Source organism: Podarcis melisellensis, assembly GCF_964234715.1.
Source record: "Podarcis melisellensis genome assembly, chromosome: 4".
Taxonomy (NCBI): domain Eukaryota; kingdom Metazoa; phylum Chordata; class Lepidosauria; order Squamata; family Lacertidae; genus Podarcis; species Podarcis melisellensis.
In genome coordinates, this window is record NC_138531.1 from 101,072,902 (window position 1) to 101,100,294 (window position 27,393).

At 46.9% G+C, this 27,393-nt stretch overlaps 4 protein-coding genes across 5 annotated transcripts in view; 3 read left to right on the top strand and 1 right to left on the bottom strand.

Moving 5' to 3' along the window:
- Positions 1-5,278, top strand: part of ART1 (ADP-ribosyltransferase 1) — a 122,424-nt gene extending 117,146 nt beyond the window's left edge. Inside the window, exon 6 of the transcript XR_014168028.1 lies at positions 5,163-5,278. The gene's annotated coding sequence lies outside the window, so the exon portion shown is untranslated. The remainder of the gene's footprint in view (positions 1-5,162) is intronic.
- The window catches only part of LOC309369239 (uncharacterized protein), a 109,540-nt gene extending 86,929 nt beyond the window's left edge, over positions 1-22,611 (top strand). Inside the window, exon 2 of the mRNA XM_081910035.1 lies at positions 21,290-22,611. Coding sequence (XP_081766161.1) covers positions 21,447-22,463 — 1,017 coding nt within the window. The 5' untranslated portion in view covers positions 21,290-21,446 and the 3' untranslated portion in view covers positions 22,464-22,611. The remainder of the gene's footprint in view (positions 1-21,289) is intronic.
- Positions 1-27,393, bottom strand: part of LOC309369108 (uncharacterized protein) — a 91,057-nt gene that overhangs the window by 31,861 nt on the left and 31,803 nt on the right. The window lies entirely within an intron of this gene.
- LOC309369296 (zinc finger protein 213-like) lies at positions 13,098-17,219 on the top strand. 2 transcript variants are annotated; one of them, XM_081910120.1, is made up of 5 exons: positions 13,098-13,892; positions 14,089-14,170; positions 14,455-14,537; positions 15,278-15,404; positions 17,072-17,219. In XM_081910120.1, the coding sequence occupies exons 1-5, from the start codon at positions 13,491-13,493 to the stop codon at positions 17,122-17,124; spliced, it is 747 nt and encodes a 248-aa protein (XP_081766246.1). In that variant the 5' UTR covers positions 13,098-13,490; the 3' UTR covers positions 17,125-17,219. The 2 variants fall into 2 exon arrangements, with proteins under 2 accessions (XP_081766246.1, XP_081766245.1); XM_081910119.1 differs by lacking the exon at positions 17,072-17,219 and having other exon boundaries at positions 15,278-15,845.

Here is a 27,393-nt window from a genome sequence, read left to right on the forward strand (position 1 = left end):
TTGTGACAAGCATTTCGCTGCACAGTGAAGAGAGCAGAAACCAACATCCTCCCCCTTTCTGTGAACATCACTGGGCAGCGTGTTCGTACAATATCAGTACAAACCCAACTTCTGCACATAGGTACAGTGTTGATCCCTTGATACAATCTTGGACAATACATCAACAGGAATTTCATTACCTGGCATATAGGACACCGTTACGAGTCCCTTCTGAATACGTTCCCTAGCATGTTGCAACTTCAATTGCAAGTGCTTTGTGCTTTGCTTACAACCTTCAGAATTCAGCAAAGCCAAACATGCTTTGTTGTCCTGGTAAACCTGGATTGGACATTTGACAGGAATTTTCATGTCTTTGCATAATTGTAACAACCATTCACAATCTTTAAGTGAATAAGACAGTGCATTCAGTTCAGCTTCACAAGTACTTAAGCTAACTGTTGTTTGCTTCTTGCATGACCAATCAAATAGACCCTGATTGTACATATAGCAAACTCCAGACGTGCTTTTCCTGTCTGTAGTGTCACTTCCAAAACTTGCATCTGCAAATATCTCAAGACCACCAGACTTCTGATTGTTAAATCTCAGTCTGTAATGCATAGTGCCTTTCAAATAGTGCGCTATACGTTTCAGAGCTTTCCAATCCTTAACAGTAGGATTGTTGACTTGTCTGCTTAGCAAATTACAGCTAACAGCAATGTCTGGTCTTGAACATCTGGCAATGAAGTTTAGCTTGCCTAGCACACTTCTGTACAGTGTAGTGTCAGAAAATGCTTCTTCAGTGTCATCTACCTGATAACCTGTTGTCATCGGTGTGTCTACGGGGTTAGCATCCATCAGGTTTAGTTTGCTTAACACATCAGCAATTTTCCGTGACTGGTGTACTAGAATGTTACCATCTTGATCTCTCTCTATTTCAAGAGATAGGTAGTTGTTTACCTCACCAAGATCTTTCATGTCAAAGTGTTCTTTCAGTTGAGCTAGGGCGTTATTGTACATTGTGACATCTTCCCAAAAGAATAAAAGATCATCAATATAAAACAAGCAATACAGCTTCTTTTGCCCCTCCTCTTTGACAAATACACATGGATCAGCTTTCCCTTGCTGAAAACCTAGAGAAAACAATACTTCAGTGAGTTTTGTGTGCCAACACCGTGCACTTTGTTTGAGACCATAAAGGGACTTTTTCAGAGCACAAACAAATCCCTGCTTTACCTGTACGCCATCAGGTGGAAGCATATAAAGAGATTCACCTAGAGATCCGTACAGAAAAGCTGTATTCACATCGTGGTGACTAATGTGTAAATTCTCCTCTGCAGCTAGCTTGAGCATAAGCCTAATGCTTTCATACCTCACTGTGGGTGAGTAGGTCTCGTGATAGTCTTCACCTGGTACCTGTGCAAAACCTCTGGCTACCAATCTGGCTTTGTGTCTGACTATCTTGCCATTTTGATCAGTCTTCACTTTGAAGACCCATTTGCTTCCAAGCAGTTTCATTCCTGGAACTACTGGAACAAGCTCCCATGTTTTGTTCCTTTCTATGGAATCAAGCTCAGCCTTCATGGCATTTAACCATGGCTCAGCTTCCTTTGAATCCAAATCCTGGATTTCTTGGAAACTTGAAGGTTCAAATACCTTCTTGGAGCTTTTAACAGCTGTTACTGCTATCTTAGCAAACTCATCAGCAAATCTCTTTGGAGGTTTGCCTTTTGTGGCTCTTTGTGACCTGCGAATTAGCCTTAGGTCTTCAACACTCTCCTCTTCCTTCTTGGGAGAAAAGTGTCCTATTGTGAACAATGGTTCTTCCAATTCTTGATCAGAGCTTTCAGAGGGTCGCATAGAGGCTTTCGCACTCTTGAAATCCTCTGAATCACCCGATTCAGTTTCAGACGCAGAATCAGAACCTTCATCAGTGGGTGTGGGTTGCTGTGGCTGCTTTTGACTATCCTCAGTCTCATCACTGTCATCAGGATAACATTGGAAAATTCCCACATTCTCCCCCCACTTGGCATTGTACTCAACACTTCTTGTGAGCTTAATTGTCTTAGAGTCAGTCATCATTATTCTGTAAGAACCTTTCTGATAACCTAGAAAGATACCATGCAAACCACGCTTGCCTAACTTGGAGCTTTGTGGTGTGTGAACCCACATGTCAGAACCAAAAATTTTCATGTGTTTGATGTATGGCTTCTTGCCAAACATCTTCTCATAGGGGGTACAACCAATCGCTGAAGATAACCTGCGATTATAACTGTAAGTAAAACACGAGAGAGATTCGGCCCAATAACTCTCTGGAAGATTTGCATCATGCAGCAAGGTTTTTAACCCTTGAAGCAATGTTTGATTTGCCCTCTCGCACAGTCCATTCTGCCATGGCGAGCGAGGACTAGACAAATCGTGTTGAATTCCTTTCTCAGTCAGAAAAGCTTCAAACTGCTGAGAAGTGAATTCTCCCCCGCGATCAGTGAAAAGAATTTTTATCTTCTTACCATGCACATTTTCCAACCAAGCACAGAATTCCTTGAACCTTGGAAAAGCCTCTGATTTCTGCTTGAGATTGTACACATAAATATACCTGGAAAATGCATCAATGAGAACCATGAAGTACCTGTTTCCACCCAAAGAGGGCGCTAGTGGTCCAACCAAATCAGCATGAACAACCTGGTATGGTTCTGTAGCTTGCCTACTAGACACCTTACCTTTCGCAGCCACTTTCATCTTGTTTGCTGCGCATGCCTTGCACTTCATGTGGTACCTGCAGGGTTTAATAGTCATACCTTCAACCAAGGCAGGCATTTTAGATACTGCCTCAAAATGCAAATGACCAAATTTCCTGTGAAAATCATGAATACATTCTGCATGCAAACTTTTGTTAGAACCTGCAATGCAACAAGTTTCATCCTGCACAACATCATCAAAATATAAAACAAACAAACGATCAACATATTCAGCATGCAATACATAATCATTTTTCTTTGTGATGATGCACTTTTTGTTCTTAAAGGAAACATCAATTTTCCGCTCATTCAGCTGTCCAACGCTGAGCAGATTATGTTTGGCATCTGGTACATAAAGTACATCTTTTATCGATAAGTCCAAACTGTGAAGAACAACAGTTCCGTAGCCTTTACTGGGGATTGTGTGATCATCTGCCTGGTGAATTGCACCTTCCTGCGGTGTAAAAGACACAAACAGTCGCTTATCGTTGCACATGTGGTGCGTTGCAGCCGAATCAACAACGAAGAAAGATCTAGACATCTTCTGGACCTTTGCAACCTCTGGAGTGAAGCGTGAGACCATTGCCTTGTGCTGCGTTGTCCTGGACACCGGACCTTTGCTTTTGCTCTGGCCTTTTCCACGCGATGAGCTTTCGCTGCGCTGCTCTGTCTTGGCCCTGGGATATCTGCATTCCCTCTTCATATGGCCTAGACGTCTACACGTGTAGCATTTCGCTGCCTTCAAAGCTTTGGCGCCATCTGGTGGTTCCACTGCACTCTGGGATGACGTCTGTGAAGACTCCCCCTTACCCATGCAGCTATCACCTTGGCGGTCTGCTTTATTCTGAATCATGGCAGTATCACAGGCTACTGTGAGTTGAGCATTTGGCTGATTGGCATCAGATTCCCCACTTGCATCAGCCACTCTTCTGCAGCTAGCCATCATGACTCTGGCATTAGCCTTCTGCGTCATCTCTGCTGCCTTAAATCAAGCTGCTTTATACAAGCTGCGTCTGTGTACAGCTGCAGCTGCTTCATTCCAAAAGCAAGTTCAGAAGTACTTTCGATTTCCAGCCTCTGCCTGTGAGCCTGTGCCATTCTGCTTAACTGCAGCTGCTTCAAACCTGTTTCCAAAAGCAATTTTGAAATGCATTCGGTTTTCCAGCGTCCCAAGCCTTTGCCTTAGAGCCTGGCAAACGGCCTTTTAAAAGTTCAAAGTCCAGCCATAAAGCCATTAACTAGGAGCTGGCAGGCTGCCCGTAGCAGTAACACATACCTCTCATAAATCATCCTGACGCGCAGAGATATCGTCCGATCCGTCCCTCTACATTCCGATCCTTTGCCGGCACTCCGATTCGACTTCTGAACTCCATTCTCAAGATGACTGCGTTTTTCTGGGCCCCATAACCAGTAATGTTGAATTTGCAGAGTCCCGAGCACGGCGGAAGGATGAGCAGTACATGCCACATACTTTACATTACTTTACTTTATTTACACTTCAATGCTAAGAGCTTACAAACAAGCATCTTGCCTCTGCGTGAGCAGAGAGGCATCCTCTCTCCTCTGAAGCACGGAGAGAACTGGGAAAAACAGGAAACCAGTGTACGTCACATCCAGTCTCCTTTCCCGTGAGAAACTCCAACAGCAACTCTGACTGTGGAATGTAAACATTGTCTTGTGACAAGCATTTCGCTGCACAGTGAAGAGAGCAGAAACCAACATCAAGGTCTGCCTTGGATTCGTATCGAGATCATTTTATCATTTTTGAGATTGCATCCCAGTACAGCTTTTGCTACTCTTTAGTTGACTATGAGGGCCACTCCATTTCTTTTACGGGATTCTTGCCCACAGTAGTAGATATGATGGTCACCCGAACTGAATTCACCCATTCCCGTCCATTTTAGTTCGCTGATGCCCAGGATGTCAATATTCATTCTTGGTGTTAAGTTGTGGGCGAACATATCAGACGACACAGCGATTCTTCAAACAGCTCTTTCATGTATCTGCACTTTCATGTATCTGCTGTTTAATGGATCCTGAAGCTTTTTCTTGGTGAAGTGAATTTAAAACCATTTAAAAATGGGTAGAGAAGGTTGGCACACTGCAGAGTGCCAGGTGGAACAAGGAAATGTGGTCATAAATTGATCTAATCTAAATACTGGACTCCGCAATAGTCTGCTCTATTAGAAAGCTTAAAATGCATGAGAATCCTTCCTTGGGGTGTAGGCAATAAGACACTATACATTGAACATAAAAACAATTATACACAAAAATGGGTCCCCCCTTTGTGGAAATAACATACTGTCAGACACATTTTAGCTTTCCTACATAATATCACACAACACACAACATACTAATTAAATATCAGTTGCATATCTTGAGGGGGCAGAACTTTGGGGACTTAAAGACAAAGTTATAAATGTAAGAGGTAAAAGCCAAAAAGGGGAGAGTCTCCTTGAGTTTTCTTGTTGTTGTTTAGTCGTTTAGTCGTGTCCGACTCTTCGTGACCCCCTGGACCAGAGCATGCCAGGCACTCCTGTCTTCCACTGCCTCCCGCAGTTTGGTCAGACCCATGTTTGTAGCTTCTAGAACACTGTCCAACCATCTTGTCCTCTGTCGTCCCCTTCTCCTTGTGCCCTCCATCTTTCCCAACATCAGGGTCTTTTCCAGGGAGTCTTCTCTTCTCATGAGGTGGCCAAAGTATTGGAGCCTCAGCTTCACAATCTCTCCTTCCAGTGAGCACTCAGGGCTGACTTCCTTAAGAATGGATACGTTTGATCTTCTTGCAGTCCATGGGACTCTCAAAAGTCTCCTCCAGCACCGTAACTCAAAAGCATCAATTCTTCGGCGATCAGCCTTCTTTATGGTCCAGCTCTCACTTCCATACATCACTACTGGGAAGATCATGGCTTTAACTATACGGACCTTTCTTGGGAAGCTGTAAACACTAAAAATCTTAGTGAGTTAAGCATTTTATTCATTTCAATATTATTATCACATTTCCATATAATTTCTACTGTTATTATCTGGTAAAATACAAAAAAAGTAAATATCATCTATATCATCTTACATTGTGACAGTTGTTGTTCACTGCAGAAACCACTATGTTATAAGTTCTATTATCTTGATACTTCATATATTGTATGTACTCTTATAGCACAATTGTTTATATAATTTTAATTTGTTAAAATATGTTGAATTCCGACATTATATTTGAAATATACTCAAGAGTCGAGAGTGGATTTCATGCTCTTTATTCAGCTCATAGTGGTGAGGAAGAATGAATGAATGTCCCCTCAAAGTATCTGCTTTATATACATTATTTACACAATGGGCTGCACATGATTGGCTAATTCCGGAATTCTACTGTAAGCCAATCAGGTTGTGGATTCACTTCTATCTGGAGCATGATTGGGTGGTTCCTGCTAACCAATCATACTGCTGCATTGTTCTAGAACCAATCAGACTGCTGCCTTTTGGAGCCTATTGTTCTAGGACCAATCAGACTGCTGCCTTTTGGAGCCTATTGTTCTAGGACCAATCAGACTGCTGCAGTTTGGATCCTATTCGACTCAGTACATAACACCCCTCCCCTCTAAGTTCCAGTCCTGCCCGGGAGGTCGCATTCATAGTCCTCAAGGTACGCCGGCGGCCTACGTGTGCGTTGCGGCCTGTGGTGTTCCCTGGTCCGGGGTTCAGGTTCTGGCTCGTGTTCCACGGATGCTGGCTGTGATGGGGCTGTTTGGTCTGGCGCAACCGGCTCGCTCAGTCGTGGTTCTGGTTCCGGTGTCCTTTCGGCCTCACGGGTCCTCTCTGTATTTACTGATTCTGCCTCTCCTGCTTACCCCTGCTGCTCTATGGGCCTCACTGCCCCACTGTTCCCTTGGGACTCCTCTGACCTGTCCTCCTCCTCCTGGTTTTCTCCCGGGAATCGTCGCCGTATCTGGTCGCAGTGGCGGCGCCAGCATTGCCCCCCATCTGTTAGCACCTCGTACGACACGGGGCCAGTGACCCTGGTGACTGTGGCGGGTACCCATGCAGGGCCTGCCCCAAAATTCTGGGTCCTGGGCCGTGAAGGTCCGGGGGTTCCTGCCTTCCCCCACCACTACCTCATCCTGAGCTCTATCAGGGTGAAGGCGGTCCAATCTGATTGCAAGGCGCCGACCCATTAGTAGTTCAGCGGGGCTCTGGCCTGTCGTTGAGCTGGGGGTGCTGTGCTGTGCTAGCAGGAATGTGGCAAGGCGGTACTCCCAATCCCCTTGCGTCATGCGGCGAAGGGTGTCCTTGGTGGTCCGCACCATGCGTTCTGCTTGGCCATTGGTGGCCGGGTGGAATGGCGCCGAACGGATGTGGCGGATGGCATTCTGCACTGTGAAGGTTTGAAATTCTCCTGACGTAAATGCAGTCCCGTTGTCTGAGACGAGAGTGTCAGGGAGCCCGTGGGTTGCAAACAGCCGGCGTAGTACCCGGATGGCTGCGGACGTAGAAGTGGACGGTACCAGTGCGACTTCCAGCCATTTGGTGTAGGAGTCCACCACTATGAAGAATGTTTTCCCCTGAAAGGGGCCAGCGAAGTCCACATGCAGGCGTGACCATGGTGCTCGGGCGGACTCCCAGGACTGGACTGGGGCCCTTGGGGGATCTGGGCGGGATTCTTGGCAGGCCTGGCAGTGTTTGACCCAGGCCTCTATCTCTCCGTCGATCCCCGGCCACCACACGTAACTCCTGGCAAGGGCTTTCATTCTTACTACCCCTGGGTGTGTCTCGTGTAGGGCTGTGAGGACCCTTTTGCGGAGGGGCTGGGGAACAACGACCCTGCTTCCCCATAACAGGCACCCCTTGTGGGCTGACAGTTCATGTTTGCGGGTTGTGTAGCTGGCGAATTCTGGCCCGGGGCTGCTGCTGGGCCATTCCCTCCACACCCAGTCCAGGACCCGGGAGATGACCCTATCTTTCTTGGAATGATGTGCAACTTCTTGTGCCTGAATGGGGCGGTCGGGAAGCAGCTCCAGGCTCATAACCTCTTGTGCAGGTGCTGGGTCGGGGCCTGTTTCCGGTAGTGGTAGCCTGCTGAGGGCGTCTGCATGGCCCATCGCCTTTCCAGGGCGGTGAATCAGTGCATACTGGTAGCTGGCAAGGAAAATTGACCACCTGAGGACGCGAGGAGACAGCACTTGGGGGTCTGCTTTTCGGGGGCAAACAAGCCAAGCAACGGCTTGTGGTCAGTCACCACGGTGAAGGGCCGCCCGTACAAGAAATCATGGAATTTTTTTACTCCCTTCACGATTGCCAGACCCTCCTTGTCGATTTGCGAGTAGTTCCGCTCGGTTTCGTTGAGTGTCTGGGAAAAGTATGCCACCGGTACCTCTCTTCCATCCGGGAGTTGGTGTCCCAGGACAGCGCCAATGCCATAGGGTGAGGCGTCGCATGCTAGCACAACTGGCAGCCTCTCGTCGAAGTGTGCCAAGACCGAGTTTGAGACAAGCAAGTCCTTGACTGCCTGGAATGCGGCCTCCTGGCGCTGGCCCCACACCCAAGGAGCCCGCTTGTCCAGGAGTCTGTGTAGGGGCTCCGCTACCGCCGCCTTATGGGGAAGGAAGGAATGGTAAAAGTTCAATGGTCCCAAGAAGGCCTGAAGTTCAGTCTTGTTCTTGGGCGCTGGAGCATCACAAATGGCCCGTACCTTGTCCCCAGTTGGGTGGACCCCTTCTGCATCCACCATAAATCCCAGAAAGTCCACCTGAGGCACTCCTAGTAGACATTTTTCCCGCTTCACCTTGAGACCCGCCGTCTGGAAACGGTGCAGAACGGTGCGGAGGCGGTCCTCAAACTCCTCGGGTGTGGGCCCGGCAATCAACACATCATCGAAGAAGGGGGTGACACCAGGAATCCCTTTAAGGAGAGAGTCCATTAGATTCTGGAATATGCCTGGTGCCACGCTGACCCCGAATTGCAGCCGCTTTACCCTGAACGCTCCTCTGTGCGTCACAATCGTCTGTGCCTCTGCTGTAGCCTCATCTACTGGCAGCTGTTGATATGCTTGGGCCAAGTCCAGCTTGCCAAAAATTTTCGGCCCAGCCAGGGTGGCAAGGACATGGCTGACCACTGGCACTGGGTATGCATGGGCCGTGAGGGCCTTGTTTATGGTACATTTGTAGTCTGCGCAGATGCGGACCGAACCATTAGGCTTGACGGGTGTGACGATTGGGGTTTCCCAGGGGGCATTAGGCACCGGCTCCAGCACTCCTTGCTCCACGAGTCGGTCCAATTCCTCATCTATACGGGGTTTCAGGGCGAACGGGACCCGGCGGGCCTTGAGCCTGACCGGTCGTACTGCAGGGTCAAGCTGTAGAGCAATGGGGGGGCCCGTATACTGTCCCAATTTCCCATCGAAAACCCCCGGAAATTCCTTGCATATGGTGTCCACATCCACTTGTAAGCTCATGTGGTTCACCCCGGTGATGGCTAGCCCCAGTGGTCCAAACCATGCCAATCCCAGTAAGCTAATGTAGGGGCCCTTGACCACAAGCAAGTCCAGTTGCCGCGTCCGCCCTTGGTATTGCACCCTGAAGGTCCCCACCCCCATTGTGGGGACCTTACGTTTCTGGAAGTCCCGGAGGGTGAATGGGGCCAGCCTGAGTTTGGGACCCCCAGTAGGGCACAGTTTCCTTAAGGTCCTTGCCGAGATTATGGATAGAGTTGAACCCGTGTCAAGCTCCATGCGGCATGGGGCCCCCTCTATCCGTACCTCTACATAAATTTTCTCTACGTTGGGGTGGGGCAACTGGTATACCTGGAAGTCCGTGAGCTCCGTTGAGTTGCCTTGGTGCGTTGGGCCCCGGGACCTGGGGCTCCTGGATTGGTCATCTGATGCCTGGTGTCGGGTGGGCCGAGCCCGACACACCTGGGCGATGTGTCCCAATTTTCTGCACTGCCTGCACTCTGCGTTGCGGAAACGACAGGTCCTCCTCTCGTGACTTTCTCCACAGCTTGCACAGTTCCCTCCTTCTCGTCGAGGCAGCTGTGGTATGTGGGCTGCTTGAGTGCGCTGCTGTACTCGGTGCACCTCCTCCCTGTCGGATCCTGAGTTGTTGGTGAGGTCTTCGTGGTGGACCCTCGGTTGGGACGGCTGGCTCGGCCGTGCCTCTTGCGTCGACCTCTCGGCAGCTTCCGTTGCCAGGGCCTCCTCCAGAGCGACCTGGAAAGTTAGGTTCTTCTTAGCGTAGAGGCGTCGTTGCAGCTTCTCATCCTTCAGGCCACCGACGAGGCGGTCACGAAGCATGTTCTCCAGCTCTGAGAAGTTGCAGAACCGGGCAGCTTGGCGGAGAGAGGTCACAAACCCAGTTATGGTTTCCCCAGGGGCTTGCCGCTTTGCGTAGAAGGCATTTCGACGAGCCACCACTGAGGGCTGTGGCGAAAAGTGCCCCTTCAGCTGTTCCATTATGGTTTTGTATGGAACAGTGGCGACATCTTCAGGTGCAAGGAGAGCCCGGGCGATTTCAAATGTCTCCTCTCCGCAGACGCTGAAGAATATTGCCCTCTTCTTGGCGTCTTCTTCATCGGTGATCCCTTTGGCTTCTAGAAGGAAGGTGAAACGGGAGGCGTACGCTTCCCAGTCTCCAGATGCTGGGTTGAACGGCGAGAAGCTGCTGTCGGTTGCCATTCTGAGTTCCTTGGGTCCCGGAGCTGAAGCCTGGATACACGGTGCGAGGCAGCGGTGCGGCAGGTGGCGGTGCTGCGGTGCTGTGTGTGGCAGTCAGCTCAGCGGGATCCCACCTTCGTCGCCAGTGAAATATACTCAGAGTCGCAAAGTGATTTCATGCTCTTTATTCAGCTCATAGTGGTGAGGAGGAATGAATGAATGTCCCCTCAGAGTATCTGCTTTATATACATTATTTACACAATGGGCTGCACATGATTCGCTAATTCCGGAATTCTACTGTAAGCCAATCAGGTTGTGGATTCACTTCTATCTGGAGCATGATTGGGTGGTTCCTGCTAACCAATCATACTGCTGCATTCTTCTAGAACCAATCAGACTGCTGCCTTTTGGAGCCTATTGTTCTAGGACCAATCAGACTGCTGCCTTTTGGAGCCTATTGTTCTAGGACCAATCAGACTGCTGCAGTTTGGATCCTATTCGACTCAGTACATAACACCATGAAGCCCATGAGAGCGAAACAAGGCATTATTCCGGAAATCCTTGTCAACCATGTGGAACTTGTAGTAGTCCCCAATTTGGAATTTATGAACACATGTGGAACAGAAACTAGCAGACATTTGGTCTTTATGAATGAACTGATTTATTGGGGACTTCCGTCTATATTATTGCACTTTATGTGTTGTTTATGTGCAAAATGAACATTTGATATTGTGATAAGAATATATTGAAGAGTATTGTTTATGTGAATGCCCAGCCGGTTACCTCTTGTGTGTTTGTCCATTCCAGGAACAGCATTCCTGACCCAGATGTTCACAGGAAGTCCGTAAGATGATTCCCCTTTCAAACAGGATACGTGAACCTAGGCCAGTAGGGTCCTCTTCTCTGGCAGACGGACAACCCCTTACCCAAAGCCCCTCCCTCCCCCACTTCCGCATGGGGGTCCCCCACACCTCCCATCACTCAGCAGGATGGCTTTGAATCACCTCCGGCAGGTATAGCTGAGCTTCCAATAAAATATTAAAATACAATAGTCCATCAAATATTAAAAGCTTCCCTAAACATAATAACAACTATCGATTTTCAGTCCATTGAATTAGCTATTGAGCATTTCTGGAAAGGGAAATGGCAATCTTTTGTATATTAGCATTAAAAGGTATTACTGATTTATGATGAGAATAGGATTTATTTATTTTGAACATCGCTTGGTTCCTCCTTGGCAGTCAGGAGTATTTCAGCAGGGCTAGAACTCAGGACCCGCTGCCTTGAGGGACATCTAAGAGCAGTTGGGCAGGGGAAAGGTCTCCCTCGGGAGGTGGGGGACTCTCCTTCCTTGGAGGTTTCTCAGCAGAGATCGGACGGCCATCTGCCATGGATGCTTGAGCTGAGATTCCTGCATTGCTGGGGGTTGGACTAGATGACCCTGGGACCCCCTCCTCTCTCTCCACTCCGGAATTCCAGGAGGAGCTTCCTTGCCTCCTGCAAAGCCTTTTCCCTGCAAGCTCTTCCTCTGGTTTCACCACTAAAAGGATATCTGGGCATTGGCGTAGCCAGGGGGGCTGCCCCCTTAATCCATAAAAAATAATAAGAATCTGAGGTTCTGCAAAGGGAGAGAGGGCTGAGCTGGGTGGACTCGGCTTTGCAAGGGTTAAAGGGAACCGAGCTGCCTTCCTAGAGAGGCCAGGAAGCAAGGGGGGGCCAGGTCCTCCCGAGCCAAGCCCCCTCCCTCCCCAGTCCTTTCCTGCTTTGGGGTCTCTCCTGCAAGGGCTGCCTCGCTCTCCCCTCCTGGGATCTGGTGAGTCTCCTCTCTCTCCCCCCAGAGGGTGCAGTGGGGAGACGGGGGGGGGTCCCAGGGCTGCAGCAGGGGAGGGGGCCTGGGGGGCCTGATCTGCTCCTGCAGGGGGGGGGACCCCAAGTCAGGGAGGAGGAGAGGGTCCTGCCAGGGAGGGGCCAGGTCTGCCACGCTCTCCTTCCTGCAGATCAGAGGATCCCAAACTCATTTGGCCTTTCAGAAAAAACTGACTCCCCTGAAATCTCCCTCCTTTAAACAAAGGGGTCCCTGGAACTTTAACTCTGTGTGACGTCGCTCAGCGTCATTGCACAACGGAGGAAACATGGGCAAATGGTTTTCCAAAGCTGGACGAGAAGGTGGACTAGCCCCCCCCCCAAGAAAAAGGTGGGAGAGAAAGGCGAGGGATAAAGAGAGGGATCCCAGCCCATAGTCTGGCTGCTGCATTGCAGACCAGTTTCCCAGTGTCTCCCAGGGCAGCTCCCCACGGAGGCCACTGCAGCAATCCCCTCGCACCCAGAGCAGGGCATCCCAGGACCACATCCTCTCTGCCCCAAAGGGATTGTTGCTGGCAAAGCAGCCGGAAATGGGCGCTGCTACTCACTGAGCCTCCAGGGACCTTGGCATCAATGGCTGTGTGTTAAGCTGTCTAACAGAATAATAGTAATAAATTGCCCGCCTGAATTTCAAGTGAGATGTATTTGGCCCCACCCACTTGGCCCTCAGGGGGTTTTCCAGATACATACCTGGCCCTCAGAGCAAAGAAAAAGGGACCCCACCCCAGAGGTCTGTCTTGAGAGCGGCAGAGAGTCCAAGTGCAAGAAAAGGAGACAGAAGCAGGGATTGGGGGTGGGGTGAGGGTGAGGGTGGGGTGGGGGGAGCAACTCCTGAGGACCCCCGGCTGAGGACCCCAAGCATCCATTTATCACAAGATACAAATGACTCCTTTGTCATTCGGTTCTGACTTCATGCATTGACTGGGAGGCAGCAGAAACCAGGTTGATTAATCTGACAGAAATCCCTTCCGTTGCCTCCACATTCTGCATTGCTTGAAGCCTAGAGACTTATGTCTTCTCCTCTTCCTCCTCCTCTTTCTTTTCAAAAAGATATCTCATGGTCTGGGATGCGGTGCAGTCCAGCCCTGGTTCCCAGCAAGACTCATCCATGCTTGCTCAGGGAACCATTTCCCCTCCTGTCCTACAAATTCTGTAACAGAACAATGTATTTGCTTTGTAGAATTTGCTAGAGCTTCTCTTTTAGACGGGCAAAACTTGGCAGAAAACCAAAGGGTTCCTTCCGATCTCTCAGAGGCTTCCTGAGAGCACAGATGGATGAGCGAGACTCAGCTGGCCCTGGAACAGGAATAGGCTATGCCAGCCAAACTGGGAGCAGTGGGGGATTCTGGGAAAACCCTGTGCAGAAGATCCTGGGTGAGGAAGACACCCTCCACTCGGAGGTGCAGAGCCAGCAGTTGAGGCAGTTCTGCTGCCAGGAGGCCAAAGGACCCCAAGAGGTTTGCAGCCGAATCTACCACCTTGACCATCAGTGGCTGAAGCCAGAAAGGCACACGAAAGCTGAGATGCTGGACCTGGTGATCTTGGAGCAGTTCCTGGCTGTCCTTCCCCTGGAGATGGAGAGCTGGGTGAGGGAATGTGGAGTGGAGACCAGTTCCCAGGCGGTGGCCCTGGCCGAAGATTTCCTCCTGAGTCAGGCAGAGGAGAGGAAGCAGGTGAGAGAGACTTTCCTCTGGATACTCCCAAGGGGCTCCAAACAGGACAGAGAACATCCCATAATGGTCTGCTGATGGCCCATCCTTTTCCTGGGAAAGCATCCATGGAATGAGATCTCACACCCTTCAAGTCTTAGTCATTCTCTTTCTAGTATTTCTCCCCATTCTCTGTTTTGAATCCTTGTTTCTTTCTCAGGGAAAGGATTTCTTTGCAGAAATGGACCTGGATTCCTGTGAGGCAGAGAGGCCTCCGTTGGACACCAGAGAGAGGCCCCTGGGTAAGGAGGAAGGTGGGTTTTCTCTACTGGTCTCATTCTCTTGGTTTTCCAATTCATCTGAGGGTTCTTTTCACCTTGTTTTGGGGAGAGACAGTTGGGAACAAGGGTCCAGAGGAGGGGAGATGTATTTCTGCACAAACAAACATATGAAATGGCCACAAACCTCCAAATGCTCTCAGCAGGTAAGGATTTCTCAAAGGCCCATCTGTAGTTAGAGATGCCCTGTTTCACCTGTGAGAGAAGCAGGCACTCCTGGCATCCTGCTTACCTTTTTTCTCTTGCAGGTGACAGAATGATGCCGTCAAGACCTCCTGATCCGCCTTTTCATGGGGGCAGAAGGGAAGCAGCAGCTGTGGAACGAGATCAGGTCAGAGGGGCAAGAGGGAGAAGCCTGGGAAGAGGAGGTGTCAGAAGCTGAAGGGGAAACAGGGCTTAGTGAGCTGGGAGACTCTGTGACAGAATGCAGTGCAGAATCAGAGGCAGAAGAGGAAGGAGGCGAGTGGGAGAGGAAGGTCAAGAGGCAGAGGTGAGTCAGGAGAAGGAGGAGCCACCGGGGGCTCCCTCTCCTTCTGCCAGAAGCCACCCTCCCTGCTTGTCTCTCAGAGCCAGGATACGACAATTGGCTTATTTTAATTAATCACTGAATGCTAAAATTGTTTTCTAAGCAGTGGACAAACAAGAACAAATAGTGGCCTGGATTCACCTAACCAGCCCCATCAGATGAAAAATGGGGCCTGCCCCCCATTCCTCCCCTTTCCCCTCTCCATGCCCCCCTGAACCCCTTCAGTTTGGCTCTAGGGCATTGGGAGGGAACCTTCCCAGAACAGCTCACGAGGAGAGGAGAAAGTGGATCCTTCCATTGAAGAAACTAGAATGTTTGGGTAGGCAGAATGACTTGGAAAACACAAGGTGGAGTAACACCTATTTGCACAAAGACAAATACCCATAATTTAAACTTAGAATAAAATAAGCATCCATAAATAAAATGTGCAGCAAAGCAATCTTATTTAAACAACACCGCAATTTACAGGAAGGAAACAACAGAGCATTGTGGAGCTGATCATATTTCTGCTGTCTCAGAGGAGGACATTTCCCTTTTTCTTTTAGGGTCCAGTGTGCTTTGAAGATGTCGCTGTTCGTTTCACGGACGAGGAGTGGGCGTTGCTGGATCCTGACCAGAGAGCTCTGCATAAGGACGTCATGGAGGAGAATTGTGGGATCGTGGCCTCTCTTGGTAAGGCTCCCTGTGGGATCGTCATATCTGCCTGGAAATTCAAAAAATACTTCTATGGACCAACCTCATATATTTTCACAGAGCTCAATAGTGGCCCCTACAACACCTGGGAACTTAACACCCCCATAATAAAAAGTAACTTACAGTTTTTTCTTTGAACAATCTTCCTCAAATTATTCCTTTTTCCACCACGATTGGGCTGGTCTCAACTGCCCAGGCCATCTTCAATGTCAGCTTCAGAATTGTTAGGAAAGATAAGTAGTTTCAGGTTTTCTGTTTTTGTTTTTGCTCCTGTCAGTCTTGGGTTGACCAAAGAGACGACTGACATTGGAGATGGAGGGTATGCCATGACTGGGCCAAACAAAATTCATCCCAGAGAAGAGCTAGACTTATTGAATTTCAGGTAGAAGTAGCAGTGGTGGTGATGATGATGATGATGATGATGATTTATACCCCGCCCATCTGGCTGGGTTTCCCCAGCCACTCTGGGCGGCTCCCAATCAAGTGTTAAAAAGAGTACAGCATTACATATTAAAAACTTCCCTGAACAGGGCTGCCTTAAGATGTCTTCTGAATGTCAGGTAATTGTTTATCTCTTTGACAACTGATGGGACGGCGTTCCACAGGGCGGGCGCCACTACCAAGAAGCCCCTCTGTTTGGTTCCCTGTAGCCTCACTTCTCGCAATGAGGGAACCGCCAGAAGGCCCTCGGCGCTGGATCTCAGTGTCCGGGCAGAAGGATGGGGGTCAATATGCTCCTTCAAGTATACTGGACCAAGGCTGTTTAGGGCTTTCAAGGTCAGCACCAACACTTTGAATCGTGCTCGGAAACGTACTGGGAGCCAATGCAGATCTCTCAGAACAGGTGTTATGTGGTCCCGGTGGCCACTCTCAGTCACCAGTCTAGCTGCCGCATTCTGGATTAATTGCAGTTTCCGGGTCAGCTTCAAAGGTAGCCCCACGTAGAGCGCATTGCAGTAGTCCAAGAGTGAGATAACTAGAGCATGCATCACTCTGGTGAGACAGTTCACGGGCAGGTAGGGTCTTAGCCTGCATACCAGGTGGAGCTGGTAGACAGCTGCCCTGGACACAGAGTTAGCCTGCGCCTCCATGGACAGCTGTGAGTCCAAAATGATTCTCAGGCTGCGCACCTGGTCCTTCAGGGGCACAGTTACCCCATTCAAGACCAGGGAATCCCCCACACCCACCCGCTCCCTGTCGCCCAAAAACAGTACTTCTGTCTTGTCAGAATTCAACCTCAATCTGTTAGCCGCCATCCATCCTCCAACCGCCTCCAGACACTCACACAGGACCTTCACTGGTTCCAATTTAAAGGAGAGGTAGAGCTGGGTGTCATCTGCATACTGATGAACACCCAGTCCAAGCCCCCTGATGATCTCTCCCAGTGGCTTCATATAGATATTAAAAAGCATGGGGAGAGGATGGAACCCTGAGGCACCCCACAAGTGAGAGCCCAGGGGTCTAAACACTCATCCCCCCCACCACTTTCTGGACACGGCCCAGGAGGAAGGAGCGGAACCACTGTATAACAGTGCCCCCAGCTCCCAGCCCCTCTAGACGGTCCAGAAGGATGTTATGGTCGATGGTATCAAACACCGCTGAGAGATCCAGCAGAACTAGGAAACAGCTCTCACCTTTGTCCCTAGCCCGCCGGAGATCATCAACCAGCATGACCAAGGCAGTTTCAGTCCCATGGTGAGGCCTGAATCCCAATTAGAAGGGATCCAAATGGTCCGCTTCCTCCAGGCATGCTTGGAGTTGTTCAGCAACCACTCGCTCAATCACCTTGCCCAAGAATGGTAAATTTGAGACTGGGCGATTGTTGGCCAAATTGGCTGGATCTAAAGATGTTTTTTTAAGAAGCGGTTTAATGACCGCCTTTTTCAGCGGGTCTGGGAAGGCTCCCTCACAGAGGGAAGCATTCACCACCCCGCAGAGCCCATCGCCCAGCCCTTCCCAACTAGCTTTTATAAGCCAGGATGGGCAAGGATCAAGGAGACAGGTGGTCGGTTTCACTTGTCCAAGCAGCCTGTCCACATCCTCGGAGGTAACAGATTGGAATTGATTCCATGTAACAGGACCAGACAGAACTCTAGCACTCTCCCGCCCTGGCCCTGCTCCCGCGGTGGAGTCTACCTCCTTCTGAATCTGAGCGACTTTATCTGCAAAAAACTTTGCAAAAGCATTGCAGGAGATCTTGGGGTCCCTACCAGGCCCCGGTGGTACAGGTGGTTCCAATAGATTGCGAACCACCTGAAAAAGTCTCCTGCTGCTGTTTTCTGCAGGTGCAATGGAGGCGGCGAAGAAAACCCTCTTCGCCGTAGCCATTGCCACTTGGTAGGCTCGACGTTGAGCTCTAGCCCGTGTCCGGTCTGATTCAGAATGAGTTTTCTGCCACCGGCACTCTAGCTGTCTCAACGATTGTTTCATCACCCTCAGCTCCGGGGAAAACCACGGGGCTGTCCGGGCTCCATGCAATCGGAGAGGGCGCTTCGGAGCCAGACAGTCAATAGCCCAGGTTAACTCCGCATTCCAGCGGGCCACCAGGGAATCGGCTGAAAGGCCATCAACTTGGGATAAAACATCCCCTACCACTCTCTGGAAGCCAATTGGATCCATTCAGTAGCGGGGGCGGACCATCTGAATCGGTCCCACCTCCCTGCAGAGGGGAAGGGTTGCGGAGAAGTCCAGTTGCACCAGGAAGTGATCTGACCATGGCACTTCTTTTGTTTCGCTTTTAGTTAGTGTCAGATCACCAACATCCATAGAGGTAAACACCAAGTCTAAGGCATGTCCGCGGCTATGAGTTGGGCCAAACTTATTCAGAGACAGCCCCATGGAGGCCATGCTTTCCACGAAGTCCCGAGCGGCCCCTTGTAAGGTCGTGTTGGCATGGATGTTAAAATCCCCCAGGACAACCAAGCTAGGTGTCTCCAGGAGCATATCTGCCACAACCTGAAGCAGCTCGGACCGGGAATCCTTGGTGCAGCGGGGAGGTTGGTACACCAGTAGGAATCCTGTACTGCCCCTATTGCCCAACTTCCAGAACATGCACTCAGAAAACTGGGTCTTCCCAATAGGACGCCTGGTGCAGACTAATGACTTCCTAAAAATCACTGCAAACCCCCCCCCCCGCCCACATGACCTGGGTTGCTGTGCGTAAGAGAAACCTGGTGGGCAAGCAGCGGCAAGGACAGGCCCATCTGCTTCATCCAACCAGGTCTCTGTCACACATGCCAAGTCAAATCCGCCATCCACAATCAGGTCGTGGATGGCAGAGGTTTTATTCATCATTGACCTGGCATTGCACAGCAAGACTTTCAGGTCATGTGGGTTTCCCTTTCTGATTCCTGTATCCTTCCGGTCAGGACCAGACCTGGAGGCAGGGATAGTCCTCAAACAACGACTAACCCTGCCTCCTCAGTAATGACATGGTCTGGTCTTAGCATAACTCCTCCACCTGCCTGTGATCACTGAGATCGGGTGTCCCAATACATCCCCCCTGTGGAACATGCCCCAGCCATTCTATTGGCTCAGGCCCACTCCCAGGCAGCCCTGACCCTTCCCCTTAAAAAGCAAAATACAAACTATATAATAATTTAAAATAATAATAATAATAATAACAACAACAATAATAAAACCAAAGCAAGAAACAATAGCGCTCAAATTAAATTACTCCCCACTCTGACTAAATGCTTAACCCACCCCAAGCAAAAATAAAATAATGAAATAATATTATATTATAAAAAACAACCACCATTTAAAGTGCTGCAAATTAAAAGCGCTTAAAACATTTAAAACCATTTTGTCCCTCGCTGCAAGTAGCTGCTCAGGCCTCTAAACTGTAGTGGTGAGTGCAGGCCCCGCCCCCTAGGCAGGATGGAGTTGGCAGGAGAGGGAGTGGTCTTCCCAGCACTCACACAAGCAGCAACAACAGCAGTCATGATGATGATGATGATGATGATGATACAGTGGTACCTCGGTTTACAAACTTAATCTTTTCCAGAAGAGGACTGTTCTTAAATCAAGGTACCACTGTAATAATAATAATAATTTTTATTTCTACCTTGCCCATCTGGCTGGGTTGCCCCAGCTACTCTGGGCGGCTTCCAACACTCATATAATCATGAAACATAAATAATAATAATCTGATCCCATATATAAAGAACATTAACTTTAAAATGAACAACTTCTAATAGTGGCCAAAATTGTGGAAACCTTTTGTGAAAAGTGTATTTCTGAGGTTTGATGGCTCATAACACCACTTTTGTGTGGAGTAATACCATACAATTATATAGCAATGGAAAGATAATTTAATGAAGAATGTAATGCCATGACTTTTATGAAGGAGTATTTATTAGAACAGCAGTCATAAAGAAAAAACGTGAAACCTTTGGTAACCATTGGTAACCTTTAGCTTTAATTACGGCCTTACGCCTTCACTTGAAGTGAACCAAGTCTTTAGTTCTGCAGCTGTAATAATGGGAAACCAAGACTGAATTATGGCCTCTGTTAATTGAGCTTTATTGCTGGGTTGCTTCAATAATAATAATAATAATAATTTATTATTTGTACCCCGCCCATCTGGCTGGGCTTCCCCAGCCACTCTGGGTGACTTCCAAAAAAATATTAAAATCCTCTAATACATCAAACATGTATAACAAGTTTCTTTAGTCGGCTCCATAGATTTCTGATTGGGTTGAAGTGTGGGCTATTCCCAGGCCATTCCAAAGCACCTTTTGCACACAGCAGCAACATGACATGGAGCTGAATCCTGTTGAAATAGAATATATTTCAAGCATATATATTTCAAGCATATGAAGCATATATATAAATGCTTCAGTATCTGGGAAAAGATCACCTGCGGAACACTTCAGTTTGGGCTCAAGTATTTCGTTTATGCATTTTCCCGCATTTATATTCCCATTAATGACGCAAAATCTGCCCACACCTTTTGCTGCCATACAACCCCAGATCATCACACTGTCTGGGTGTTTCACAGTCGGTGTAATGCAAGTAGGAGGTAAATCTTCTCTGATTCTTCTCCTCACATATTTCATGCCATCACTACCAAGCAAGGAGATTTGGGTTTCATCGCTCCAAATAACACTGTCCCATTGTTCCGCTGTACAGTTAACATGGGTTTCATCTTTTCAACCTTTGTTGGAGAGATAACAATGGCTTTTTCCTTAGAATTCTAACATTTAGACCAGACTTGCACTCAACTTCCCATTACATTGCACCATATAGTCTTGTATACAACCAGATGATTTTCTTCTGTCATGTAGGCACAGTCTCTCCATTCTTCAATCGCCAGCTTTGGTTTAGTTTTTCCCAATTTTTCATCTAATTTCTTCATAACTAGCCTTGTTCACTTAATAGTACAATTTTCCATCACTTTCTGGGTGACCAGTCAACTCTTTGTGCCATTTCTTTAATTTGATTATGTTTTTCAACCTCACTAAATGACCAACTTGATAGCAATCACATAAGACACTGACAAAAGTCAACCTAAGTAAGTTGTGCTTCTTTTTTCTGGTTATTTGGCTATAAGGTTTGATAGAATATGAACAAACTTTGTTTGATTGCATTGTTGATTGCATTCTTGATCAAATTATCTTTCCTTTGAGATATAAATTTATAATATTACTCCAAAGGAAGAACTACACTTTCCCCCCAAAAGTCTTCCACAATTTTGACCACTACTTTATATCAAACAAAGCAACATTCAACGAGTCTTCAGAATCTCATAATAAATATGTTGGTTAATGACAAACAATACAGGTAATGAACACACACCCAACTCCCTTCAGTTCTTCTCCATTTGTTCCTGAGGCTCTAATCCCTTTTTCTCTCCAATGCAGATTGTGATGAAACGGAAATCGAGAACAAAGGTGACCACGACAAAATCCCCAGAGAAGAGAAGCCACGCAAAAATTTGGAGTGTGGAGAAAGCTGTAGTCGAGCTCCCATTCCACTTGCCATCAACAAAATATCATTGGAAAGAAACTCTATCAGTGCATGGAATGTGGAAAGAGGTTCAGGAAGAGCTCCATTCTCACTTACCATCAAAGAATTCATACAGGGGAGAAACCATATCAGTGTGTGGAATGTGGAAAGAGCTTCACTCACGGCTCCAATCTCACTTCCCATCAAAGAATTCATACAGGGGAGAAACCCTATCAGTGTGTGGAATGTGGGAAGAGCTTCACATGTAGCTCCTCTCTCACTTCCCATCACAGAATTCATGCAGGGGAGAAACCCTATCAGTGTGTGGAATGTGGGAAGAGCTTCAGAAAAAGCTCCTCTCTCACTTCCCATCACAGAATTCATACAGGGGAGACACCCTATCAGTGTGTGGAATGTGGTAAGAGCTTCAGGAAAAGCTCCTCTCTCACTTCCCATCACACAATTCATACAGGGGAGAAACCCTATCAGTGTGTGGAATGTGGTAAGAGCTTCAGGAAAAGCTCCTCTCTCACTTCCCATCACAGAATTCATACAGGGGAGCAACCGTATCAGTGCATGGAATGTGGAAAGAGCTTCAGTCACAGCTCCCATCTCACTTCCCACCAAAGAATTCATACAGGTGAGAAACCCTATCAGTGTGTGGAATGTGGAAAGAGCTTCACTCATAGCTCTTCTCTCACTTCCCATCACAGAATTCATACAGGGGAGAAACCCTATCAGTGTGTGGAATGTGGAAAGAGCTTTAGTCAGAGCTCCAAACTCACTTCCCATCAAAGAATTCATACAGGGGAGAAACCCTATCAGTGCGTGGAATGTGGAAAGAGCTTCACTGATAACTCTTCTCTCACTTCCCATCACAGAATTCATACAGGGGAGAAACCCTATCAGTGTGTGGAATGTGGAAAGAGCTTCACTCATAACTCCCATCTCACTGCCCATCAAAGAACTCATACAGGGGAGAAACCCTATCAGTGTGTGGAATGTGGAAAGAGCTTTACTGTTAGCTCTAAACTCACTTCCCATCAAAGAATCCATACAAAGATCGGAAAAACCAGTATACAGCTTTAGGAGCCAGGCAAATCGACAGCTTTTTAACCATGCCTTTTTCTTATTGACATCTAATGCTATTTTAACATGTGATGTTTTGTGTTATTATTTTGTGTTTTTATGTTCTAAGCATTCTGAGACGTGTGGGTGTAGGGAATACGGCCAACTCCTAAATGCCAAGGGGTCTTTGTCCCCCCCCTATTAAATATTGGAGGAGGCCACCCCCAGGTTTTCTTTGTGTGTTTTTTCAAATGCCACCTTTTTTTCTTCCACTACTTGCCATACAATTTCGCTTTCAATTTGCCCTTTTAAGAAATGACGCAGGAATTCGCAGACTTTTGGGATTTGGATTTGGAACAGGATGAATTTAAAATCGTGACTGCCTTTAGACTTGGAAGAGGAGGGAAGAAAGAGAAGAATAGAATAAGAGACTGTTTGATTACCCTCCGAACTAAAAAAGAGAGAGATAAAATTTTGGGTTGGCATTATCAGAATCCTTTGGAAGTACTACAGTCAAGAGTGGAGATTTTTAAAGACATCCCAAAATACCTTTTGGATCTTAAGTCCACTTACAGTGATTTGGTTGCCCTGCTGAGAAAGAACAAAATTAACCTTAGGTGGGAATTTCCCCAAGGCCTATTCTTCAGTTTCAAAGGAAGGAAAATAAAAATAAAATCAGTTACAGATAGGTAGCCGTGTTGGTCTGCCATAGTCAAAACAAAAAAAATTCCTTCCAGTAGCACCTTAAAGACCAACTAAGTCAGTTCTTGGTATGAGCTTTCGTGTGCATGCACACTTCTTCAGATACACTGAAACAGAAGTCACCAGACCTTTCTATATAGTGAGAAGGTGGGGAGGGGTATTACTCAGAAGGGTGGTGGGAATGGGTGATTGGCAGATAGCTGTGATGAGCCTGTTGACGACTCTTAAAAATAAAATCAGTAGAAGATAAAGCTAATTTTTTGAATAATTACGAAGAAGATCTGCAGAAGGGGTCTGGAAAAGAGTCAAGAGCATCGGATAGAAGATCACCTGATAGAGGACCAGAACAAAAAGCATTGGACAGAAGATCACCAAAAAAAGGAATACTGGACATAACCAAACTACCCTTCGGACTGGACAATCCAGTGATATCAACAGAAGAAGAGCAAGCATTGGGTGTAGTTGGAGGAAAATCAGAGTAATCACATCATGGCATTGCAAATATTAAGTTGGAATATTAATGGACTGAATTCCCCCGAAAAAAGGCACAGAGTCATTTATTGAAAAAGGAACAATTGGACTTGATTTGTCTACAAGAATCACATGTGACAAGCCTACATAGGAAAATACTGAGTAATAAAAGAGTGGGCCATGAATTTATTTCATCAGAAAAAGTTTAAAAAAAGAGTAGTACTTTATGCAAAGGAGAGCCTATCACCGAAACTTAAATTTAAAGATGATCAAGGAAGATTTGTTGCAATTGAAATCCAATCACAAGGAAATTTTTGATAGGTAGGCATCTATGCACCAAATGAGGGGAAATTGGAATTTTTTAAGAAGTTACATGAGACTCTGTTGGATTAGAATCATAGAATCATAGAGTTGGAAGAGACCACAAGGGCCATCGAGTCCAACCCCCTGCCAAGCAGGAAACACCATCAGAGCACTCCTGACATATGGTTGTCAAGCCTCTGCTTAAAGACCTCCAAAGAAGGAGACTCCACCACACTCCTTGGTTGGCAGCAAATTCCACTGTCGAACAGCTCTTACTGTCAGGAGGTTCTTCCTAATGTTTAGGTGGAATCTTCTTTCCTGCAGTTTGGATCCATTGCTCCGTGTCCGCTTCTCTGGAGCAGCAGAAAACAACCTTTCTCCCTCTGTGACATCCTTTTATATATTTGAACATGGCTATCATATCACCCCTTAACCTCCTCTTCTCCAGGCTAAACATGCCCAGCTCCCTTAGCCGTTCCTCATAAGGCATCGTTTCCAGGCCTTTGACCATTTTGGTTGCCCTCCTCTGGACACATTCCAGTTTGTCAGTGTCCTTGAACTGTGGCGCCCAGAACTGGACACAGTACTCCAGGTGAGGTCTGACCAGAGCAGAATACAGTGGCACTATTACTTCCCTTGATCTAGATGCTATACTCCTATTGATGCAGCCCAGAATTGCATTGGCTAATTTAGCTGCCGCGTCACACTGTTGGCTCATGTCAAGTTTGCGGTCAACCAAGACTCCTAGATAATAATAATAATAATAAATTTTATTTATATCCCGCCCTCCCCAGCCAAAGCCGGGCTCAGGGCGGCTAACAACACTAAAACAGTACAACATTATAAAACATTATAAAAATGAATTAAAATCAAAATTGATGGCAACCATAAACTAAAGTTTTGTAAAGATTGCCAAAGGAGGGAGTCAGGCTGCGCCCTGACCGAAGGCCAGGTGGAACAGCTCTGTCTTGCAGGCCCTGCGGAAAGATGTCAAGTCCTGCAGGGCCTTTGTCTCTTGTGACAGAGCGTTCCACCAGGTTGGAGCCGCAGCCGAAAAAGCCCTGGCTCTAGTTGAGGCCAGCCTAACCTCTCTGTGGCTTGGGACCACAGATCCTTTTCACATGTACTACTCTCAAGCCAGGTGTCACCCATCTTGTATTTGTGCCTCTCATTTTTTTTGCCCAAGTGCAATACTTTACATTTCTCCCTGTTAAAATTCATCTTGCTTGTTTTGGCCCAGTTCTCCAATCTGTCAAGGTCGTTTTGAAGTGTGATCCTGTCCTCTGGGGTGTTAGCCACCCCTCCCAGTTTGGTGTCATCTGTAAATTTGATCAGGATGCCCTTGAGTCCATCATCCAAGTCGTTGATAAAGATGTTGAATAAGACCGGGCCCAAGACAGAACCCTGTGGCACCCCACTAGTCACTCTTCTCCAGGATGAAGAGGAACCATTGATGAGCACCCTTTGGGTTCGGTCAGTCAGCCAGTTACAAATCCACTGAGTGGTAGCATAGTCAAGACCGCATTTTACCAGCTTCTTTACAAGAATATCATGGGGCACCTTGTCAAATGCCTTGCTGAAATCAAGGTAGGCTACATCATGTATATTCTTGTAAAGAAGCTGGTAAAATGCGGTCTTGACTATGCTACCACTCAGTGGATTTGTAACTGGCTGACTGACCGAACTCAAAGGGTGCTCATCAATGGTTCCTCTTCATCCTGGAGAAGAGTGACTAGTGGGGTGCCAGTCACTCTTCTCCAGGATGAAGGATTACATGGACTACAATATAATTTTGATGGGGGACATGAATGGAGTGGTATCTACAACAGGTAGTTACTAAGGATGGTAGACTACCAAAAACTTTTTTTGATATGACTGACAATATGGATTTAGTGGACACATGGAGAATGAAGAGCCCTTTGGGAAGTGAGGGAACTTTCTTCTCTGAGGCCCTAATGACATGGACAAGAATTGACCAAATTTGGGCAACTAGAGGGCTGGCTCTGAAGATTAGAAAAGTGGAAATCTGCCCTAAAACTTGCTCCGACCATAATGCTGTGAAGATGGAAATGAAACTAACACCAATTGGTTCCTTTAGATGGAGGATGAATGACACTTTGTTTAGGAATGAAGAAGTGACTAAGAAGGCCCAAAAAACCCTGAGAGATTATTTCGAGATAAATATGAACACCACTGTTGAAAAAAGAGTAATCTGGGACGCAAGCAAAGCGGTTATGAGAGGATTTCTGATACAACAGAATGCAATTAAGAAGAGAGTCCAAAATGAGAAAAAAGATAAAATTCTGGAGAAAATAAAGGAAGGAGAAAAGAAATTGAGAATGAAACCAAAGTCGCAGGAGATCCTGAAAGAGATAAAGTTATATCAAGTACAATATATGAAAATGATGAATCAGTAAATAGAATGGAAAATTAAACAGATGAGACAAAAGACGTTTGAATCGGCAAATAAATGCGGAAAACTGCTGGTTTGGCAAATGAAAAAAAGACAAAAACTTAATATTATTACAAATTTGGAAGTGGAAGGAAAGAATATACAGAATCCAGCGGAGATCAGAAAGTGCTTCCAGAGGTACTTTAAACAACTATATACACAGGAGATGCAGAAAGAAATGGACATTGACCGTTTTTTGAAAATAAACGGATTATAAAAAATCTCTCAAGAAAATAAGTTAATGTTGAATTATAAAATAACAGATCAGGAGGTAGAAGGGGCCATTCAGAACATGCAATTAGGTAAATCCCCAGGAACGGATGGTTTGACTTCAAGATATTATAGATCCTTGAAAGAATGGTTAGTACAACCTTTAAAGGAAGTCTGTAATGAAATATTGGAAGGGAAAAGGGCACCAGAGTCGTGGAAGGAAGCTTATATTACACTTATACCAAAAATAGAGTCTGAGAAGACACAGCTTAAGAATTACCGTCCCATATCTTTGCTTAATGTGGATTATAAAATTTTTGCAGATATTTTGGCTAAAAGACTAAAAAAGGTGTTAGTAGAAGAAATTCATAAAGATCATGCGGGCTTTCTCCCAGGCAGACACTTGTCTGACAATACGAGGAACATAATTAACATTTTAGAGAAACTACAAGTGAATATTAATACTAAAGCAGTTCTGATATTTGTGGACGCGGAGAAAGCCTTCGACAATATTTATTGGAATTTCATGAGGAAAAACTTACAAGGGATGGGGATTGGTCAAGGGTTTGGAAATGGTATAGGTGCAATTTACTCAGAACAAAAGGGTAAATTAATTGTGAATAATGTAGTGACGGAAGAATTTAAGATAGAGAAAGGAACACGACAAGGCTGCCCAATCTCTCCAGTGCTTTTTATATCGGTCCTGGAGGTCCTTCTAAACATGATTAGAAGGGACCAATTGGTTAAAGGTATACAAGTCGGAGCTAAACAGTACAAATTGAAAGCATTTGCTGATGATTTGGTATTGACATT